The sequence below is a fragment of the Barbus barbus genome, assembly GCF_936440315.1.
Source record: "Barbus barbus genome assembly, chromosome: 1".
Classification (NCBI taxonomy): domain Eukaryota; kingdom Metazoa; phylum Chordata; class Actinopteri; order Cypriniformes; family Cyprinidae; genus Barbus; species Barbus barbus.
The window spans coordinates 14,904,793-14,918,307 of record NC_136729.1 but is presented as its reverse complement, the minus strand read 5'-3'; the positions used below and the strand labels follow the sequence as shown (position 1 = coordinate 14,918,307).

At 38.0% G+C, this 13,515-nt stretch overlaps 2 protein-coding genes across 8 annotated transcripts in view; one reads left to right on the top strand and one right to left on the bottom strand.

Moving 5' to 3' along the window:
• Positions 1-3,082, top strand: part of LOC306873969 (CD99 antigen-like protein 2) — a 22,278-nt gene extending 19,196 nt beyond the window's left edge. The window contains exon 10 of the mRNA XM_079423592.1: positions 18-3,082. Within this exon, the coding sequence (XP_079279718.1) occupies positions 18-79 (62 nt within the window). The 3' untranslated portion in view covers positions 80-3,082. The remainder of the gene's footprint in view (positions 1-17) is intronic.
• On the bottom strand, positions 2,961-13,492 carry LOC306873906 (phosphatidylinositol-3-phosphate phosphatase MTMR1-like). Of its 7 annotated transcripts, XM_079423449.1 has the most exons (18): positions 13,118-13,420; positions 12,462-12,567; positions 11,830-11,853; positions 10,792-10,815; positions 10,418-10,483; positions 10,008-10,086; positions 9,829-9,923; positions 9,609-9,716; positions 8,513-8,614; positions 8,331-8,414; positions 8,051-8,200; positions 7,038-7,226; positions 6,564-6,749; positions 5,618-5,824; positions 4,945-5,037; positions 4,686-4,799; positions 4,421-4,597; positions 2,961-4,314 (listed from the first exon to the last, which is right to left on the bottom strand). In XM_079423449.1, exons 1-18 carry the CDS (start codon positions 13,240-13,242, stop codon positions 4,147-4,149), a joined length of 2,097 nt encoding a protein of 698 aa, XP_079279575.1. In that variant the 5' UTR covers positions 13,243-13,420; the 3' UTR covers positions 2,961-4,146. The 7 variants fall into 7 exon arrangements, with proteins under 7 accessions (XP_079279575.1, XP_079279578.1, XP_079279579.1 ...); XM_079423452.1 differs by lacking the exon at positions 10,418-10,483 and having other exon boundaries at positions 13,118-13,492; XM_079423453.1 differs by lacking the exon at positions 10,418-10,483 and having other exon boundaries at positions 4,421-4,593; positions 4,682-4,799.
• Positions 13,493-13,515: the final 23 nt, after the last annotated feature.

Here is a 13,515-nt window from a genome sequence, read left to right as displayed (position 1 = left end):
TTTCCTTACTACTCCAGTTCAACAAACTCTTCTCCAGCCTCCCAATGCTGAGCCGCCGACAGAGGAAAATGCAGTGTAATCTGAAATGCATCATCCAAACTAAAGAGGGCGCAGTTCTAAACAGTTGTTCTCCAATTTGAATGCCACTGTATTTCCCAGTGCATTTGCACCACAATGCCCTTTTTTAAATTATCAATGTGACTGTTTAAATCAACATGATTTTTTTTTTTAACTCTTTTTAACTGTTCACAAGCAACAATGTAGTAAGCCTGTTTGCAATAATATTGCTATGAAATGGAAAACACCTAATAATTATCTGCTGAGACAGAGGCCCATAAAAAGAGTCCTACAGACACTGCACTACAGTATTTTTGTTTGTCAGTTTAACCCATCATTCCTATTGTGCACAAATGCATATTAATGAACAGTGATACAAGTGATTAATCCAAGATTTACAAAACCAGCTGATTGGATAATCATAGAAATCTGCTTTTAAAGGTCAAGACTGTTTTCCTTACGCTTTCACAGCAAGACAGGCTTAACAGATCAGTTGCTGTGGAATCTGCAATTGAAAAAAGATGAAGGATTTGTGAAGGTTTTGTTGTTGTTGATGTTTTAACATGATCTGTATATATTTGCCTTGCTTTCACAGAGCAATGTGAAAAGATTGTTACACATATATGCAGGTTTTTGTGTCTTAGCAAACTTTTTACTTAGAGTGACTTTTTGAGAAAAAAAAAAAAAGACGAACAACTGAAGTCAAAAACTAACCAACAGCTGCTTTCTTCTAATTTGCTATAAAAAATGAAACGATGACTAAAATGGGTTTAACTGTGAAGATGTGTTGACGTGTGTTGATGAAGAAGCCGTGTTGACTGCTTTTGTGTGTGTTAGTTGGATGTCAGTGGTTGCGATTCCTTCTTTTGAGGAATAGTTTGATTCGGCGTGATCAGAATGAGTAGATACATTAGCGTGAAGTAACTTGTGGGTGGAAGTAACCGAAGTTGTGTTTTCATGTTAGCGCAATAGTCTAGTAACTCTTCGTATCGCTAATTCTGATCCATTGCCTTTTGTGGGGTTTTAAGGGGTTAATGTGCTTGTATATCGCATACCGTTTTCCAAGTTTGTACTCAACCCATTGTATCAGTGTATCTCGATTTACACTTGTAGCAGTAAATGTACATAAATGTTTGTGCCCCCCACACTTTTTGGATTACGGGGAGTTGTTTTTTCCGCCCTAGCTTAGTGTTTGTATCGTTTGTAGCATGTTTTAGCTTTAGCTTTGAGACTTTTTAGAGACCTGTCACACCCTCACTAGTTTTGCTATTGCCTTAACGAGTCTCCAGCTGTTTTCCCGTTTTGCTAATTTTCCCCACTTCATTTGCCAAGGGTTTGACCAGAGCCCTCATTTCTCTTGATTTGGAAGGCCACCATCTAGAAATGGCAAGTTAGCAAAACCGGATTAAAAAGCGGCTCAGTCCTTACCATCCTCTCCCCCACTTGAGATGCTCCAGATTTTCCTGTAGCTGTTGTTTTTCACTGTGAATTCAGGTGCACCTTTGTTACCCCCAACCCAAGCCCTTGCCAATGGTGCTTTCCTTCCCAATGCCTTACCACGCTAACATTAGGGAAGACACGCTAGCTTACTAACAGTCACAACCGTTAGAAGGGCTGCCTCACTTGAATGTCTACAAACTAGACGTACTAGGTTACGTACGTTGTTCCAGTTTAAAGGTGTGGTCACATTTTCAGAAATTTTGCGGGCATAAATGTCCAGCGTAAAATGCCGTTTGCTCACACAAATCACTTTCAAACCACGTGGCTTTGTTGATTTGAGTGACTAACTTGCATTGCGAATTCTACGGGCCAAAATCATTTGCCCTTGTGCAAAATTCCTGATTACATGGATTCTTGTTGAAATTACACTGCAAAAAAAATGCCAAACAACGGTAAATGTGACCTCACCTTAACACTATTGCAGTTTAAACACATCTGAAATATTGTTTACTCACACGCCCAAGACAAATCAGATTTACAAATCTTGCGAATGGTAATGATGTCAGAGACATATCGGCGCAGAATGTTGCCTGGTACTTTCCTTTAAAGGCGCGTCCTACCAAGGCTTTGGTAGAGTATCTAGGGTGAAAATCAACAAAGAGAATGTTAGCTGAATGTAACTCTTTTTACTGCTTTGGCTACCAGAACAATTTAGCTTTTTTGGTGCTACACTTGTTAGAAATGAAGAACACCAAAGATGAAATGTGATGGTTTTGCCTTTTTGCATGTTCTTTGACTTTGGTGCGAGTCTAGTGATCCAGTGGAATGAATTTGAAACAACCGAGTGAAAGGTACAACAGTCTCGGTTAAGGCAAATGTGGAAATTCACAAGTGTCTTGAACAATTTTGACAACATTATCACCTGTTTGTGTTGAACTGCTTCCAGATTTGTTTCTTGGACGCATTATGTGACTGTTAAAACCTCCCTAATTACTTCAATTGACCATCTACATTTCTGGGTACTAGTAGTTCATATGGTGGATGTTGCATTTGTAAGGATATCTGGGCTCTCTGGTGTCGTTTGGCCAGTATAGTTGCAATTTTGTCAAAACAAGGGTGTATGTGCTGAACTGTACAGATATGCATGTTTTGGATTCTAGCTGTAGATATTAAAGGTTTTTCCTGTGTACTGGGTTGATTTATTTATTTGAAAATTTTGTTATTGGGACATACGTTTCTGAAGTGTCTTGATTTGCACTGCCAGTTTAGTTCTTGCATCATGGAACTGCCACAGATCAGACTGTAATGCTGTAGCTTTATCTGTCACGTTTATCTGAACCAAAATTTGGCTTTGATATGAACCTCAGAAATATTGACTTTCAGCATAAAAATCACAGTTTATATCAGTGCCTGCTCACTCAAATACAGACTGTGATGAAAACACAATTAATTACACCGATATCAACTGGCAATCCTCTTCTAGACATTTTAATATTCAAATATACTCAAATTTCCCTCTGTATCTCACTTGGTGGTAAAAGATCAGCATAAAGGAACCCAATAATAAACAATTTATCTTGTCTTTGATTCCTTCCTGTTTATTTTTCTGTGAGTCAGGTTGCAAGTCTCTGGAGTCAATTTTTTTAAACAGAAGTAAAAAATTTATAAAGACTAACCAGGGTTGCACAAATACAAAAATACACTCAATAAAGAAAACAAAAAACAAATACACAATATATTATTTTTAAGGTGCATTATAATTATTACATATATATTTTTAAACATTATGTGTCAAAACACCCAGGATTCCAATTAAATAGGAATGGCTTAAATATGGGAGTGATTCACAGAGTAAAACAAATTATTTGCACTTGCTTAATCATGAGTTGATATATTAGATGGTCCCTACTTACCTTGTGTAAATATAAATTTCAGTTGTACAAGAAAGTACAGTAGTAGTTTCATACTAACAAGTGCTACAGAAAAAGGAAAACAAATACAGCATGTGGTTTCAAAATGGCAGTATCACAAAAGCAATAGCAATAATTTAAAATCTAATAAAGTCATTTTAAAACTTAAAACTTGAACACAAGACACAATATGAACACAAGCTGAAAGGTAGAGGAATAAGATGTTCATGTACGTTTTTTATGAGTGAAAAGTTAAAAGGTTGGTCTGGTATTGGCACAAAGGCAGGCAATGCGGAGGGAGTAAAGAAAAACTATTACACAAAAACTACAGAAAAAGCACAGAAATGCTTTGAAATAGAAAAGGATGCTCATATTACATTGACTACATACAAATAAATTATTAAAACTTAAGTCAAAAATTACAAGTCAATTGAAAATACTGGCCTATTTTTCATAAACTCAATCGTGATCAACCACTTTCCTGGTTATCGGTCTATAAGAGCTGTTCCACACAACTGAAATGAACCTGAATTGTGTGGGAGACTGTCCTCTTTTTGGGTGTTCATGCAGGTTTTCCCATGTGTATGTGCTGGGCCTCTATACATCCTGCCCAAAGCACTATCCAGTGAGAAATGACCAATAGATTTAGACTTCACATTACTATGTTTACTGTAACCTATAGATTCCTTGTACACATTCTGTTAATGATGAATTCCCTAATGTGAGTGTTGCATGTACTTTACACAGAGGTGTGTAGAGGAGTACCGCCATTTGAAGGAGAATATGCATGCTTTGATGAAGAGGAGATAGAGTGTGACGAAGATACTTCTTTCTGTAACTCTTCCACTTTCCTCTGTAGCTCTGCAGGCAGATACAACAACTCCTTCAGGTTCTGGTGCACAGGCATCTGATCAAAAGTCAAAAAGAGCTGGTGTCAGTTATAAAAGCTCTAGTTTTAGTAAACTAGCAATCACATGCATTGCTTAAGCTAATGTGTTGAGAACATTTTGCACCTGTGGTCTCATGCGGGGGTTCCAGCGTACATAGTATCCAACCCAGAGCTCCAAATGTCTGAGACTGGCCAGAGGGTACAGAACATGGTTTTCATAGTCTACATAAAAGGGGTTGGTGAAGTCCTCTGGCTGGCTATTGATGTAGGACCACAAAGACACCGTTTTACTGTTCACTTCCTGAAAACAGAAGGAAAAATTTGAAAATGTCAAGTCTAGTCATCAAAACTTCTATTCCCCCTTCCAGTGTTGGCACTGTGGTACATGCCTTTTCCACTCGCTCCTGTTCGTTGTTGTAAAGGAATGTACCAAACAGACAGCTGTAGAGGTGATCCAGGATAGTGATGAGGAAGAGCTCATTAAACTCAAAGGCAGTGGGAAACTGCAAACACATTATAAAGACATTCACAGTGAGTTCCAAAACACCAGCATCCATTTCATGGCAATTCTTAGGTATGGCTCAAACACAAACATTTTACTATAAATGAAAATGTTAGTGCTTAGAAAGCAAAAAAGGTGCAGCTCACCTGTCTCATCATTTGCCAAACACAGTCAATGAACTGCACAAATAGAGGCGAGCGCTCAGAGTTTGCATGGTTTTCATCTCCGTGACCAACACGCTATGACAGAAAGAGATTTTTAAAAGAAATGAATACTTCCATTCAGCAAGGACATTCAAATGACAATAAATACACTTATAATTTTACAAAATATTTCTATTTCAAATAAATGCTGTCCTTTTAAACTTTATTCAAAGAATCCTGAAAAAAAATGTTTTGCAGAAAAATATTGAGTAGCAAATAGTGCTGTCAAACGATTCATCACGATTAATCGCATCCAAAAAATTATATAACTACACACACATGCATGTATATATTTCAGAAAAATATGTTAGGTTTATATATTAAATATATTTATATACAATAGAAATTATATGAATATAATTATATACATGTAAATATTTTCTAAATATATACTGTATGTGTGTGGATTTATACAATCATAATTATACACAGTACACACGCATATATTATGTCAACAACAACAACTTTTATTTTGGATGCGATTAATCGCAATTAATCGTTTGACAGCACTAGTAGCAAAACAATTTCCAACACTGATAACATGCCCAGCTGATTAGCTGAATTCAGTTTTCTACCCCACATATATAGGTCCTCTTTCATAGTCAGTGTTCCTCACCGCAGCAAACTTGTGTCCGAAGCTGATCCATTCCTTCTCCAGCAGCACCTGGAAGCCCCTGAGAGTCCTGTAGTATGAATCCAGCATCAGCATGGCCAGAGAGGTGAGCTGAGCTGTGCGGTCCCAACCGTCACTGCAGTGCACCACCACAGAGCTCTTACTCGACTCAACCTTATCTGCAACCCGCACCGCACCAGCAAGCAAAAGCTAGAAAGAGAGAGTGGACTCCTTTAAAAGTGTCTAATTGTCTTAAGCCGGGTTTACACTGTATGCTTTGATTCGCCGTCTGAGACAAATCTCACAAATCCTAAACATTCCTCTGATTCTAGGCCAAAATCTGCAGTCTTCGATTGCTAGTTTGACATTCACTGACAATCGACGAATGACTATAAAGATCAACTTGAACCTGATGAGCTTATTGATGCAGAAAAACACATTCTCTCCATTTTTTCTATTCAAGGCAAGCCATGATCAAAATTAAATCTAGAGAGTGCTTTTGTTTGCTTGCCACCAATTAAATTCCATGTGTGAATGCGGCTCACCATCACAGAATGTGTCATGGATTGTTCTGGCTTATGTCCATTTTAGTCTGGCATTAGTGACAGCTGAGATCCTCCAGTGTGACATAGCATGGTTATCATAAAAGTGTGCACCTGTCTTTACTTTCTGATTCAGACTTAAGGGGAAATGACTTCATACATCCACTATATCCTGTTCCTTGGGACAAGTTGGTAAAAATGCTCACAAAAGTTCTTGGAAAAGGTCTTGCATCGTTTCTTCGCTAATGCCACTTGGTTTGATGTTTCCTTTTGGCAGCCACTCTGTATACGGCTAAATCATATACTCGTGTAGAGGTTTCAAAAATATGTTTATAAAGGTGAGTAGGAGAACAAAAATATCTATTATGAATTCATTTTGTAGAAATAAAGATCAAGTTGGTGTTTACCCGAACGTACTGCAGCCAGTGTGTGGCATCTATAGCTGAATGCCAGTGTGGATCATCGATGGTAGGGTAGACCACTTCCTTCAGCTTACGCAGAGACTCTCTCATAACATGAATGTTTGGGATCTCCAGGAAATTCAGGTCCATGTTAGGATAGAAATGAAAATTCTCATAACCTCCATCCTTAGCCTGAGGCATGAAACAGCAGAACATAGTTAGAGAAGATTCTTGGCTTCCATTTTTGTCTCCTGACAGGATCTTCAGATGTACATTAGCACAGACGGCTACTCAATAATTCAAAACTACATTTGCGGAAAACATAATGAGGGTGTGTGCATTAAGTGTGAGAAAGTAACATACAAATCTTTTTCCTATATTTCCACTAAAAATACTTAGCAGCATGCTATTTGCAAGTACAGCAACATTGATGAACTGAACTCAAAAAACATCACATCAAGGAAATCACTATTATATTACCTTATGATTATCAGCCACAATGCTCTGTCGAGCATCAAATATGGTGAGTTTATGTGACTGTGCATTGGCATCCATGATGGTCTGGAGGTAATGCTCATCCTCCTTACACCGGCGGTCTGTTGGGCCCACCATGGGCTGACTACAGCGAACTATAGTGGCCTGAGTTTCTGGGTGGATCCATGAGAGGACCTGAAAGAGAAAATGAGGCACAGGAGTCCAGACTGCTTTTGAATGCTCACATGTCAATTATTTCAGTAGTTTTTAGATTTTCCCCCCCCAATTTTAATATATCTGAGAAACATCCAGTATTGTTTACTTGATTTATATTTTCATTTTGTTGTTGTTTTAGCATGAACAGCATTTAAAATTAACCAGCACCTGGGCAAGAATGCCACCAAAAGTGATGAAAAATGCCCCAAATGTCATCATAGAGCCTATGCAGAAACAGCATCACTAACATCCAAAAGTTTGAGGTCAGTAAAATTTTTCAAATGTTTTTTTAAAGGACATCTATTGCATACACCAAGGCTGCATTTACATGATCAAAAATACAGCGATATTATGAAATCACTACAATTTAAAATAACATGTTTTCCATTATTAGAAATTTTAAAACAATTAGTTCCTGTGATTGCAAGCTGAACTTTCAACAGCTATTACTCCAGTCCTCAGTGTCACATCATCCTTTAGAAATCATTTTTATATGCTGATTTGGTGCTCAAGAAAGATTTTTTTTATTATCAGTGTTGCAAATATTTTTGTGGAAACTGTGATACAATTGTTTTAGGACTCTTTAATGAATACAAAGTTCAAAAGAACAGCATTTATTTTTTACAAAATTTACTTTAAATTTCTTGAAGTATTAATTTCTTCAAAACCCCTTTTGAATGGTAGCGTGTCTGTATTCACTTTCTCCGAGGAGTATGCAGTTGAATGTGTAAAATGGGGAAAAAAACACTGGAAAAAAAGCTGATTTGTAAAGTAAGGTTGAACAGACACACACGCTCACTTACTGGTATGCGATGTTTTACTCTGAACGAGGCCACTCGTTTGATCTCATCCTCCTTAATACTGGTTGGGGTGACGAGCAGAGCAGGGTAAGTGTCACATACTTCATAATTACTGTTGATCTTATTGATGGTCCAGCTCTCGTTTGGCAAACCCTGGAGACAGTGTGGAGACAGAAAAAAAGAGAAGAGAGAACAATATAAAGTCTGAATAAAGCCAAATTATTCTTAATTCGTGTTTTCAGTCCAACAAGTCTATTCTTTTTCAGTGAAGTGCACATCTCACCATTCTTTTATATTCTGCCACTGGATCATAAACCTTCCATCCATCCTCTGGAAACTGCTCTTTGTATTGGAAGGCGAATAAGGACTGGAAAAGAAAAAGGAACAAATGGATTGTGGAGACATGAACCAAACTGCACTCAGATCCAGTGGGCAATCACTGCTCTGACCGGAGCCATGACATACCAGCTCATTGGACAGGGGGAAGGCATACTTGGTCAACACCTCCAAAATCTCCAGGTTACTCTGTTCTTCCTTTTTATAAGCAAACCTCTGACTCCTCATATCCTATTGAGACAAATCACAAATCATTGGTATGGACAAAGTGCAGTTTTTGAGGCTGAAATCAAACCAAATTGGATCAGATCTATTTCCCTTTTGATAAGATTAAAATGTTATAATTCAGACACTAATTTCAAACACATAGTCAACCAATAAAAACACAAAGATTTTTTAATTTATAATGTTCTTTAGGTAACACTTTAGTATATGGACCAATTCTCACTATTAGTTACTAGTTGCTTATTAGCATGCATATTATTAACATATTAGCTGTTTATTGGTGCTTATAAAGCACATATTCTGCATGACCATAGTGTCAACATCAGACATCACATCCACGGACCGTTGGCTGAACGTCCAATTCATAGGGTACACAAAATTGGAAACACTTCAGGAGTTTCGAAGTCATCAGCGGATTGGTTGAATTATACAGGATTTTCAGTAGATGTGTGCGTTGCGTTCTTTAATGTTCCACTTTAGCAAAGATGCCGTGATGCCAAATCCCCTCATGGAAGATGAAAGCCATTGTGTTTACTACTGTGACGATGAGCGCTTATCGGAATCAACTAAATGCTGGAAGTATGTGAAATATTTAAAGTGTGCAGCATAAAATCTTTACATTTTAATTGGTGGCTTCACCAACAGCAAATTAGGAGTTTATTGAGACAAAAGTCATAGTTAATGGTTTGTTAATGACGAGAATTGGACCTTAAAATAAAGTGACCTGAGAAGTGTATTAATTTATTGTACCAAAAACATTTGTAACCATACAGGCCTAATACTGAATACTGAATGGAAATCAATAAACAAGATGAACCAGTCGAGCTGATTATGATTATTTCCAGACAAACAGAGATGCATTGTCCATGAATCAGCTAAGACAATAATTAACCCTATAGACAGACTCTGTCCAAACACTGACACTGAGCTCTTTTGTTGTGGGTGGATGTTTACTACAGGTGGAACAGACAGCATGTGGGTGGATGGTGGTGAATCTAACCTTACAGACGATCTCCATGCCACTAGTATTCTCTCCGAGAGTCTGTACACTGATAGTCTCCAACCTGCTGATGGCACCCAGGTTCACATCTAATATGAAAGGAGCGTCCTGCAGAGATGGACGGAATAAGATATCATTATTTGGGCATATCACACAATATCAAGACACTATACTGATTTTGACAGAAAAAGAGAATAAAAAACTAATTTTTTCTCCATACCCGTTCTAGACTGACAAAGTAGAGTTTGTAGTCTGTGACCGTGAGTGTGCCGGTCACAGCTCCAGTGAAAGGACAGATATACATCACATCTTTAACTGCAGAGACAGAAGATAACAAATCTTACCCGACACCAAACAAGCAGAAACAGCAAACGAATGACCACGAATGATCTGACATACCAGTGGTTTTGATTGTCTCTCCAGGGACCAGTGGGACTTCATCCATGGGCGCCTGTCTTCGTACATCCTTGAAAACCTGCTACAGGGTGAAAAGACAAAACCTCTCAAAATTCACAAAGCAGTTATTTTATTCTGCTAATATCTTGTTCATACACTACCGTTGAAAAGTTTTGGGTCGGAAAGGTTTTTAAATGGTTTTGAAAGAAGTCTCTTTCGCTCACCAAGGCGTCATTTATCTGATAATAATATAGCATTTTCTCATAATAATATAGCTGCTATCATAAAGTCTGGGCTGATGTAAGGGCTAGACAAAGAGCTTGACAGAAGTAAAATAATTGAGGAGGCGAAAGCAGAGGAGAGTCAGAGGAAGGTTAGAGTAAGCAGGTAGTGTTGAAGCGAGAGAAACTTGCCGTAGTGTGAGATGGCAGTTCATAGTCACAATCAAACTGACAGCCATCTTCACCAGAGTCCTGAGACTGAGCACCAGACGCAGAAGAAATACAGATTGTGACAGAAAGAAAAAAAGTTTGTTAAAAAGTCCCTGTGATTTTAGTGTCTGTTTTGGAAAGAGAAAGAGAGACAATGCAGCAAAGATAATAGTTGTTCTTTAGGGTTGATAGGTCATATCCTCACACAGACAGGAAGTGTGATTTAAGAAGGAAGAGAGCCATCACTACTTCACTAGAAGATCTGAGCTAATGGAAACGAAATAATTCAAATGTGCATTTTTGATGCTGCTGATATGTTTCGATACAGATCTCAGATTCTGGATCTTCAGCCTTACCCTCAAGTTTGGCCTCCTGGATACCTGGAGATCACACATAGACATCAGACAAAAACAAGTTACAAACACACACACACACACCTTCATGAACATGTATGCACAAAGGCACGCAGACTTGACACACATTAGATTGAATCTCAGGCAAAATGTTAAGACATTTACAAGTCATATTTTACCCCATAATCAGAAAGAAAAAAAAGGCTATTTTTAGGACCATTAATATTTTCTACTACCCACTATAATGTAAAAAATCTAATTCTCATTACTTTATATAATATTATCATATATTACACTTTATATTGTATGATTATTATTAATTATATACTATTTAAAGGTAAGTTGTTCAAAACTGTAAAAACAAATAAAATAAATTCATACTTTTATTCACCAAGAATGCATTGAATGAACTGACTAAAATTGACAGTAAGATGAGACAGTAAAAAAGGTATTTTACTTTAAAAGATTTTTCTGTTCAGAAAATCAGGATGATTTTCTTTACTGTATTATATGACCCTTTGATAAGCTCCGGCCCCTGGGTAACTGTTACTATCTCAGACAAGCTTTACAGAATATCCCAGACCAATGAACTGGAGATTTCTGTGAGCAGACAATTTGTGCATATAATAAGGTTAAAAATGTATATTAATCTTACATTTAATTTCTGTAAAAACAGATTAAGAACTTGTCTCAAAATACAGCAGACAGCAACAATTGTATCTTAAAAACAGGCTTCATTTTTATGCAGAATACTTCCCTTTTATACAGCTTCCCCTTTTTCCATTTTGAAGATGTGATAAAATATGACAATATGACATTTCTTCATGAGATTCATCCTTTAACACCTTGATAAAGCATAAAGAATATCTTATGAACAGAAGACAAACACATAACAAAAACGCACACAAATGTAAAACAGACTAAGTGTGCACAAACAGTGGCTATATATTTGTAGCATTTATGAACCATTTCTAATTTACAGCTCAAAGCATTGGCCCTTTTAAAGCAAACTGACAAACACCCAACTTCCATCACCCTTACCCTGAAATCTGTGTTCTTCCCAACCTGTTGATTAAAACAATATCAAAATGGCTCACTCGGAGGCAAAACATTTACACTTGGCCACATTCATTTTGAATACCGTGTTTCTAAGCTTAAATATAACATACGATAATTTAAATAAACAACCTATTTCAACTCAAATCAATATTTCACTTCCATATGTTAATTTATTTGGTAAGCAGCAGAGTTATAAGTTGGGATCATGTACAGTCAGGACCCATTCATGGGTTTATTTTGTGGTAACGACCAACTGGCTGTACATTATTGGGGCAGTCGTGGCCTAATGGATAGAGAGTTGGACTTGTAACCTCAAAGGTCGTGGGTTTGAGTCTCGGGTCCGGCAGGTCTCTCCGCCCTCAATAATACCACGACTGAGGTGAGACCCTTGAGCAAGGCACCGAACCCCCAACTGCTCCCTGGGGCACCGCAGCATTGGCTGCCCACTGCTCCGGGTGTGTGTTCACTACTGTGTGTACACGTGGATGGGTTAAATGCAGAGCACAAATTCCGAGTATGGGTCACCATACTTGGCCACACACCACTTCCCTTTCCCTTTTCCCTTATTGTATACTTATTTTATACAATACAGGTCTGATTAAACATTCTCTAACCTTGCATTCACGGGTAACGGCTTCTGGAGGGACACCACCAGAGATATGGCTGGAGATAGTGGCTGCTATCAGCTGTTTACACCACTCCACATGAGATCCAGTAGGACTGTGTGAGAAAACAAACAAAAAACACACACTCAAGCAAGTGCTTCAGTCAATGCATCTGCCATTAGCTGATATAATGTGAAATTACAAGCGTTTATGAGAGATGGCCCTACATTTCACTGCTGGTTATACTCTATATAATTGTGTATGTGACAAATAAAAAAAATCTTGAATCTTGAATATGAGGTCAGAGAAATATGTCACAGTCTGATCTTTCATTGGTGAAAAATGCAACAACATTGCATCCTGGCTTTAAAAATGCTTTTATGTCTTGTTTCAGTTACTGTATCCCTTCTTGGTAATACATGTTACAGGCTAATGTTACTAAGTTACCTTAATGATGATGAAAGGATGCGTGCCGATAGGTTATACCGGACAGAAATCATTTAATAAGAAATAGTTTTGATAATAGTGTTATCTGAGCACGAAGAAATTATAATATACAGTTTATATCAGGGTAAACGTTTCGCGCGTTTGCACACCGTAGAGTGCTTTATTTATGAAACATACATATGTAATTGTACATTTGAGCATAAACTCGAGTCTTGTACCTGTCTAATGAATCCACGCTGTCTTGTCGAGGTGCAGATATTCCTCCTCCGAGGTTCCGCGGTTTACGCGGGACAGGCGGCAGCACCGGACTCTCTGAATCCGACGAATGCTGCGGTTTCTCCATTTCCCACTTCACGAGCTCCGTCTTGTAAGATGTGAATGTCTTCCTCTTGTCCGCTAGCGGAATCTCTGTTTAGGAAGTCATCTCTCTTTGGCGGTTCGTGTGCAGCAGTCTGCTCTGCTTCCTGCTCTGCTGCTGCTGACAAATAGCGTCTCGCTTTATTCTGTAGACTCTAGGAGGCGTCCATGACGAATCCCCCCTGCAGCCAAACCCATATTTAGATCACTAACATATCGGCAGCCATTTATATTGTGCGTATGCATATTTTTTTTCCAC

Coding starts and splice junctions, on each gene's coding strand:
- LOC306873906 (XM_079423449.1), bottom strand. CDS start 13,242: ATGGAGAAACCGCAGCATTCGTCGGATTCAGAGAGTCCGGTGCTGCCG. Junction 7,227..8,050: donor GAGTAAAACATCGCATACCA/GTAAGTGAGCGT, acceptor TTTCTCTTTCAG/GTCCTCTCATGGATCCACCC. Junction 4,800..4,944: donor TTTGGCAAATGATGAGACAG/GTGAGCTGCACC, acceptor ATGTGTTTGCAG/TTTCCCACTGCCTTTGAGTT.